Here is a 9,502-nt window from a genome sequence, read left to right as displayed (position 1 = left end):
TATTTCTGAGAAATAGCGGAATGATTGAAAATCTCGAGCAATAAGGTATTGTCAAAATTATTAATTGCATTTTCATGTATTACATATTGGAATATTCGAAAGATTAAATTTATTTAAAAGCTAGGTACTATTAATGCTTTGCTGAAAATTCCTGCTTAAATTATAACTTCCCTTCTGTTCTTTGTCCATTTTTTTATGGTTCTGATATCTGGAATTTCTCCAAGTATTCAAAGTGCTTGTTATGCTTAAAATAGTATATGGGTTCCTTCTGTTTAATTTTGTTTGATGTTGAAAATAATATCTTCCGGTGCAATCCAATCAACGTCTGGGCTATATTTTGTAATAGAATGAGAGACACAATCTGTCTATTCGTTCCATGAGCTTTTAGAATACATTGAGATCCAAAAAAGAACAATGTGTTTATTTGATTTAGATTTTTTAAACAATTTTCTGAACTTGTGGATAAGAGAAAAAAGATTAGAGGAAAACTTTTGTAATGCTATCAGAACTGAAAATGCGTCATTGAGAACAATCAATGACCTATCTGATATAGCATGGGTATAAAAACCTGACATATAAATGAAAATTATGTTGATGGGATGGGTTCAAAAAGTAAATGGGGAGTTTTCCGAAACACCAACCATTAAAATTATACGTTGGGACTTCGATGCGTTGGAATGAACTAAAGAAGTATTGCTTGAAATCACGTTGAAATATTTCATTAAATCTGTTATTAATACCTGAATGCAAAAGGGACTTCGGCCATATTTAGATGTGAAGATAGATCATGGCTTCTCACGTAACAAGTTTGTTTACTTTCGATCGTTGGGAAATAAACAGATTTGTGTTCTTATTGCTTCAAAGTAATATCCCAAAATACGAAGAATCATCGAAATTTCATTTGATGCCGATCATATCATAACTATCGCCTGAATATAAATTAACCCTATTATCCATTTATATCTATAGATCAATCTCTTTATTTGTAGTTTCCAATACTGCCATTGTCTATAAGCGCCCATGCTATTTATTGGTGGTATATGGAACTAAAAACACAATGTTTGAAAAAAGTGTAATAAAAAGAAATGAAAATTATTTAAATTTTTTAAAACCACTTTACATACTTTTATTAAAACCTTTTTAACAATTAAAAAGGTGATTGAAATAACAGTTATTTGGAGCAGATATTTGAAAATAAAAGCAAAAACATTTATTTTTAAAAATCTCAGGAAATGTGCGATTATCAGAAATCTCATGAATAATTATAGTTATATCTCTTAAAAACTTTCATATTGAAATCAGATTAATTCAGAATATAATATTTTTTTATCCACTAGTTCCAGAATATGATGGTATTATAAATGCTAAGCTCAATAAAGATGTACTTCAACTTCAACAGATCAAATAATCGATTCTAGTCAAGAAGTGTAATGATAAATGATTTAGTGATACTGTAAATACTGAAATTTTTTTTTGCAGTCTTTTAAAAGATTTATTATTTAAAACGCAGCAGCTATTGCTTAAGTTCTACATTTCTTATCATATAAGGTAAATTCTTACTTCTGCCAGTATTTGATTTATCTCTATCGACTCATCAAACACTTATATGAATATAAATTTTAAAGAGTTTATTTTGTTTATTTGTTATTTAGTTTTAATTATTTTTAGTTAAATTTGTTTGTTTCTTTATTCTACTTTGAAATCTTATATTTGCCGTATAAATTACGGAATTTTCTATTGTGTGTAAATTGTGTCTGTAAGTATTCCAGTTGGTTGTAAATTTTAAAATGGCTGTATGAATAATTATGGATTTTATTACTTTTTTATTATATCAAGCATTTATTAAAAATTGTAATGAAACAGGTTAATGTATAATAATTGTTCATAAAGCATTGTTTATTGTGCCGATAAGCAACTGATTTTTATTTCGATTCATTTCATCAAGGTGTAATTTTATTTCTTGCTGTGTTGAGTACGGTACCGTTTGGAAGAGATTGCTTTTAATTTGTTTCCAAAAAATATCTAGAAATCGAATGAAATCAGTTGAATGTAATTTAATTTAATGCCTGTTTTAAAGAACTGCTTTCACTTCCGTGTTTCCTGCGAAGGTCTTGTATTATAATAAATGCTTCGAATTTATTTATTTTTTTATCTTGAATGAAAAATATATTGCAGTGAAAATGTCTTAAGGCAGTGAAAATATCTTAATAATTTCTGAGTGTAACTAAGACATTTCAAATGACCATGCCATAACTTGTAACATTGTAATAGAATTTAAACATAAGTAGGGAGGAATGAAACGGATTTCACAAAAAAATGTTTGATTCACTAGTTTAGTAAATTAAAGAATGCATTTTATAGTATTCTAACACAATATTCTTTAATATTTTTTTTTAAAAACAAGAACTGTAAAATAGCAAGTAACATTTTTGTCCCACAACCTTCCTTATATGGGGGAGGTATGGGATACGTATAACAGAGGAATGAGACAAGGTTTAAGAAAATTAAAATTAATAAATCTTGTGTTTTTATATCATTTTCATTTAATAATTTATGTTTTTGTATATGCCAAATAAGCTGATTTTAAAATCTTCATTGGTGCTACCACATCTTGAAAACTTCTTTTGCAAACATTTCTATTGATTGCAGTATGTTATTATTTAATATATATTTCTCTTTCTGGGTGCTTTTTAGTTACATATTCGTGTCATTTTTATATTAAAAAATATATATATAAGTAATTCTATTTAATGTAGAATGACAAAAGCTTTAATCAATAACTTTTATAATTTAACTTCATTTTTTTTCATTAATTAATGTTCATTGTATTGTTTATTACTTTATTGTATTTATATTAGAATTTCCCTTAACTGTAATTAAGTGGTGAACAAGATGTTGGGTAGAAAATAATTTTTGGTAAAAGTGAATTATAGTGTGTCCCCTGCTGTGCCAAGTTACCAATAAAGATGACGGACAAAATAAACAAATACTTCCGCGGGTCAGTTATGGCTACATTTCCTGCCATATAATTAGGACTTTTTACTGATAAGTATTTTTTTTTTTCCTTCCCATACTGCCCGGGCAGAATTTTTTAACTTAAAAAAAACATCCTACTGCTTCGCTAGCAGCGGGAGTAGGAACCTAGTGGCTTCGCTAGCACATTGAACATAAGGACTGTGTGGATAACAGAAACAGTACATAACCAAAAAAAAAAAGAAAGAATGGAGAAAAAAAGCAATCAGAACATTCTCCATACAAAATTTCAAAGAAACATCCTTTTCCTAACTTCATCAACTCATAAAAAAAATATATTCCACTCACCCTTCATCCATTCTGCCAGTTCGATATCAAACCATTCTCAATACAAAATTTCAAACAAACATCCTTTCCTAACTTCATCAACTCGTAAAATATATATATATATATATATATATATATATATATATATATATATATATATATACAGGTTCACAAAAACTGCCGACATAACAAATTATGAAGGGAACCAACAGTTAGAACACCAAAAGAATTACGAAAACAGCAAAGAATTGCATTGCAGTTGTCTTTTAAAGTGAGAATGCAGACGATTTTTTAAAACGCATACTGACAATTAAAAATTGCTAAAGAATAAATATTTTCTGTTTTTTATTCATATTAAAAAAAAGGAAAGAAAATAACTTTTAATTATAAGCTTGACTTTCTTTAATAAACTTTTAATTTAATATTTTTCATAATATAGTTATAGTTTATGTACAACTCAACCATTGCAAAAAGTAGTAAACAAAACAGCATTAGGGTTGCTAGAAGCATTCCGATGGGTTGCAATATTGGCGACAAACTCGGGAGCACACTATTCTTCACTTTATCCTAATTTTTTTGTGTGCAAAATGATACTGAATGAACTACAGTATGTATTCATGCTTTATATGATACAGTTATTAACAAAAATAAAGAATAACGAAATATGTCTAGATACATTGGTGCTCAGAAATAAATTTTTGAAAAAGAATGGATTTTTTTTTATTTATTATTATTATTATTTTGTTGTTGTCAATGGAAGCTTGGCTTTTTCATTGTTGTTTATTGTGCTTTATATATAATATGATGTATGCTAACCTATATATTGTAATAAATTTAAAATTATCAACTTGCTATTGCATTGTAACACCCCAACAACTAATTTTATTAAACAATATTAAGAAAAATTAAAAACTTTAATCATTAGCATATTCAGCTATTTAGAAAATGTAATTGAGCATGTCCCATTTCTCTTATGGCAAAATTTTCTTTTAAATTGCATATTGCATAAAGAATGTTATTCAAATTTAATTTAAACTGTTAATTTGTCAAAACTATAACTTTGAGTTTATTATATATTTAACATCGGGTTTCCTATTTTAAACACAAATAATATTATAGTTGGTGTAACATTTATGATCATGCAAGGGACTGTAGCTGCTTTATCTAATGGACAAACTATAAATGGTTTCCAATCTTTTAGACATAAATGTGAGTGCCCCATTCCTTCCTACTGTCCCCTATTCATGTTTTAAAAAAATTTTAATGTTGAAATCGTCTATAGTGAAAGATGAGGAGTTGTAATATTCGCTTGTTTCAGATGACATTAAAATTACATTTTAACTACTACTAAACTCAGTGGCACAACACCCCATGTGGCCAAGGCCTACAGTGCCTATATATGCTTTCTTGACCGAGGGCCCTGGGGTGCAGTAAGTATGAGATTAAAAATTATTTAGCATAATTCTTTATTCTGCAAAAAATTAAATGCTATAAAATTCATTTTAATTTTTTCCCATCATCAGTTAGTTGAATATTATTTTAACAAAAATTGGTAATTTTGAATAAAAGTTTGAAAAATGGATTGTGTGTGCAATAAGTTGCCACTAGACTAAAGAATATTGGCTGTTATTATCACCTTTTAACCTAAAAAGGATTTATTTGCATGTGAATACTATTACTTGTTTTAGCATTATGATTTATATATGCATATATATAATAATATCTTTTAATCTAATTTAAATCTTAATTTCCTAATTTTTATTTGAAATCAGCCCATATATTAACTTAATTCTAAAATGTTCTCTTATTTCCTGATCAATTTCCACTTTTTATTTAATTGTCTATTTGCTCTATAAAACTGCTCATTTCAGCATTTTCCTTCACTCCGAGAGAAGGGATAGAAATCCTTAATGTTACCACATTCTTTTAAAGATACCTAAATTTCCTTTTCTTAAGACTACACATGTCAAAGAAATCCCTATCAAAATCTCATAGTAAAACCGTTAAATGGAAAATTTTTTGTCTCTTCTGCTCTTGTATCGTTATGTAGGCTGACGTATCTCATTGCTTCTTTGTTCATAATATGCATTCTGCAATGAAATAAATCGAGTTTAAAATTTCAAAAGATTCTTCTATTTGGCCACACAGCTGCTAAAATATGCTTACACACATAGACATACATGCACAAGTATTTATATATATAATATGAAATGAGCTACTCAAAAAATAACTTTCTACTCACGTAAACTCTGTCATCACTAACTTTGACTTTGAACTGTGCAGGCTTTTAATTTTCCTATGGAATCAAAACATTAAGGTTTGAAAATTTCTTCTAAAAATATGCAAAATATAAATTCTCTCTTTCATCCTTTCTGCTTGAATACTGAGCTTGCTGTTCTGCTTTCTTTGTGTCTTGGAGAAAGAAATTTTGACAATGGCTAAAAAATGGACTATGTCCATGAAATTCTAAAGAATAAGAAAAAAATTAGTGATTTCTTCAGTTTCAATTTTACAATTATATATCAAATGATTCTGTATTCTTTGTATAAAAAGTGATAGTTATATCTTCTAACAAATTCAGATCTTATACCTCCCGAGCCTGTCTTACTTTTATGATGAACTTTAATCTATATGTGTTTCTGAAATGTAAATGAGAGCATAAATAAATATCTATGGGTTGAAAAATTTAAACTATTAACTCTCAGCATCCCATTTATTTACATTTCACTTCTATGGTTAAACTAAATATGTTCTATTATTTGTTTGTTGCCCCTCCCCCCCTTTTTTGAGTAAGAAGTCAATATTTTCCTGATCTCCTAAGTAATTTTCAACCTGTACCTGTTGCCCATTAGTCAGATTTTCAAGTTAAAAAGTCATCATTTTGAAATGTGTGATTTACTTTATTTTTCTGGATTATGGAAGAAATGCAAAAATCTTTTTTTTAATATATTTTAATTTTTTTTAAATATATATTAGTCTTTAAAAAAAGTTTCTTGAAAAGACTGATGTAACTGACTAATTTAGATAAAAATTAAGAAAAATGATAAAATAAATTTTTTTCTTTAGAATTTAATTTTTCTACACAGGTGTCTAAAATGTGTTCTTTTTGGATATAATTTTTTAAAAATATACAGAAATTTATGCTTCTAATTCAATTGAATATTAATCGATTAAAAAGAATTTGATCTATCTTGCTGAGGTGTACTTTTTAAAAGATTTTTATATTACCTCCATATTATATTTCTTTAATTTTTCACATATTTAACTTTGAATTATAATTTTTCCCCTTCTTTTTAGTGAATTTTTGTCGTGAAATGATCGTTTTACTGATTCATCTTCAGTTATTTTCTTTTAATTGTAAATTAGGGTTTGTTTTTTTCCCTGCTTAAAAAAGTGCTTGTATTTCAGTGTTTTTAGTATTAAAACATTTTTATTTTGGTAAAAGTAACAATATTTTATATCTTTCAAATAACTTTTTTGCAGAGAAAAAAATGGCATCTAACCATTTTATCCTCCGATGCAAGACTGAAAAGGGTCCTGTAACATTAACAGAGTTAACATATGATAGTACAATTGAGGAACTTAAGTCTAATGTAGCAAAGTTAACACAGTTAAAGCCTGAGAATATGAAGTTCTTAAATGGGTATCCACCGAAGCCTTTGATTATTGAAAATGATAATTTGAAGTTATGTGAATTGGACATTAAATCTGGCGACACTCTGATTGTTGAATGTCAAAAAATGTCTGAAGAAATTAAAAGTCCATTGTCTTTTGTCAGAGAAAGGTCTTTGCATGAGATTGTATTCGACCAATCTGGAATAATGATGAGACATGTTGTACCCTCAAATAACTCATGCCTTTTCACTAGCGTCTATTTTATTCTCTCTCATGGTGTTATGGATTTTGAAAAAAGTAACAGTTTGCGAGGAATTATTTCTGAAGTTGTTGCAAATAATCGTGTAAAGTACACTACTGCCTTTCTTGGGAAACCGAATGAAGAATATTGTGAATGGATCAAAAATCCTGCTCATTGGGGTGGAGCTATTGAATTATCAATTCTGTGTGAGCATTTCCAATTGGAAATAGTGGCAATTGATACTATGAGCTTAATAGCCCATCGCTTTGGGGAAAACAATCATTTTGAAGACCGAATTTTTCTTATATATGATGGTATTCATTATGATCCTTTAGTCTTGGAGCTTGGTAATACTGTTCAAACCGTATTTCCAGCAAGTGATCCTAGACCTATGGAAATGGCTCTAGAGATTGCAAGAGAAGCTAAATCAAGTCGTCAGTTTACTGACATTACAAATTTCACCTTATTTTGTAAAATATGTCAAGAAAGATTTGTTGGCGAGAGACAAGTTGCTGAGCATGCTCGTGTCACTGGACATTGTGAATTTGGCGAATTTTGAATCATTGTTTCTCACTTTTTTTTTTTTTCATTCCATTTTGTGATTGATTCATTATTTATCATTTTTGATACATTTTAGTTTTTATTTCGGATTTATAAATGTTATGTTAGATATTAGTTTACAAAGCACTTACTTAAAAATTGTTGAAATTATTAGTAGTATTTTGATTTATCTTATAGTTGTTACTCCTATAAAGAACAAATTTGTTTGAATATTTTTACTTAATACGGCTGTAGTATTGGTTTTTGTAAATTGATTTCTGAATTGATTAAGTGCAATATATTAGCTGAAATCTTACTTCATAAAAGCTAATGTCTTTTTGCTTTGATGTTATACAAGATTGTGGGTAATTAAAATATGTCTTTTTTATCAGAAATTAAGTATCAATAGGGAAAATTGAATTTTTAGTCATGAACCTAGGCAGGTCTTCCTGTTTTCCTAAAAAAAATTTGTTGCTAAAGGCTAGAAAATCTAAATTAGATGAAATCTGTAAATTATAAGTTTTTTTTAAAAAAATTGCATGCTTTTAATATCCCAATTATATGCATACATAAATAGTTTTCTGCTTTTACTTGCATTTATGAATCTTCTTATTAACAATACTGTTGATCATAAAGTTACTTTCATTACTGATAAAAAGACAAACTTAAATGAAAATTCAGTTTTGCAATACAATGCAAAACTTAATTTTCATTTAAGAAATTTTGCCTTGACTGAAATTCATTTTTATAATCGTGCATGTGATTCTGGGAAACATTTTGTTGGACTGCTTCTCAATACAAACTGTTAGATTATTTTGAGTAAAACTTTTACAGAACTTAATATCAAAGATATTTTTAAGATAAAATAAATGAGTATCATACTTAAGCAATTGTAGGCCATTACTGTAACTGTACTGACTTATAATTTTGTTGCCTAACAAATGATATCTACAGTCTGTATGTAAAAAGTGATATAAAATCATATTAACCCATAAAATATTTCACCTATATTCTTAAATTGCAGTGCATTGATGGATTTTATACATTTAAATATTCATAATTTAGAAATAATTGCCATGTATGTTGCAATTTTATCCTTTTGATTGTATAACTGTATGGTTTAGCTTGAATCTCTTTTATTATTGCATTTGTTTCTGTGACTTTTTTTTTTTTTTTTACAACTTTCATTTCCTTATGGTTGTGTATGTTCCCCACTGAGTGTACAAAATTAATGTATTTTTGCTCAACTATTTGAAATAAAATTTTGAACAATAATTCTGGTTTATAATTTCTAAAATCAATGATTAATATAAATTATTTCAGAAATGTAAATAAAATGGTTAATTATTTGCCATAATATCAAGTTCAGAAAATGTATTTTATAAAAAAAATTTATTGCTTAATTTGTTAATTAAAAATTCAAGTTTGCATAATATTCTACAATAAAAGCATGAGAGAGAAAAAGAGTGTATGACCTGGGCTTTAACACTGGAACTATCAGACTAGTCAGTAAGTAGTTCTAGTGTTAATAAGGAGTAGCTTGTGGAATTCTTGCAGGTAATTTTTTTGTGTAAAAAAAAAATTGCAATTATTAGTTTAATTTTATACATATTTAAACCCATTAATAAATTTAATGCAATTTTCATTTTTTAACATAAAATTTGTTTATTTCTTTGGGAGAAGGGAGTATTTGTATCAATTTGATAAAAAAAATTACTTCTAGTCTCTTTATATGGAACATTTAATAACATGCATGCCTCTTTCCAGCACTGACTGTACATAAATGCTTGCTAAATTGTTTCTTTT

General features: G+C 27.5%; 1 protein-coding gene across 1 annotated transcript; it reads left to right on the top strand.

Annotated features, from left to right (window-relative positions):
• The first annotated feature begins 1,405 nt into the window (after positions 1-1,405).
• On the top strand, positions 1,406-8,210 carry LOC129960750 (ubiquitin thioesterase OTU1-like). Its single transcript, XM_056074360.1, has 2 exons — positions 1,406-1,548; positions 6,784-8,210. Exon 2 carries the CDS (start codon positions 6,792-6,794, stop codon positions 7,713-7,715), a length of 924 nt encoding a protein of 307 aa, XP_055930335.1. The 5' UTR covers positions 1,406-1,548; positions 6,784-6,791; the 3' UTR covers positions 7,716-8,210.
• The last annotated feature ends 1,292 nt before the right edge of the window (positions 8,211-9,502 follow it).

Source organism: Argiope bruennichi, chromosome X2, assembly GCF_947563725.1.
Source record: "Argiope bruennichi chromosome X2, qqArgBrue1.1, whole genome shotgun sequence".
Classification (NCBI taxonomy): domain Eukaryota; kingdom Metazoa; phylum Arthropoda; class Arachnida; order Araneae; family Araneidae; genus Argiope; species Argiope bruennichi.
The sequence above is the reverse complement of the archived record's forward strand: the minus strand, read 5'-3'. Positions and strand labels throughout refer to the sequence as shown.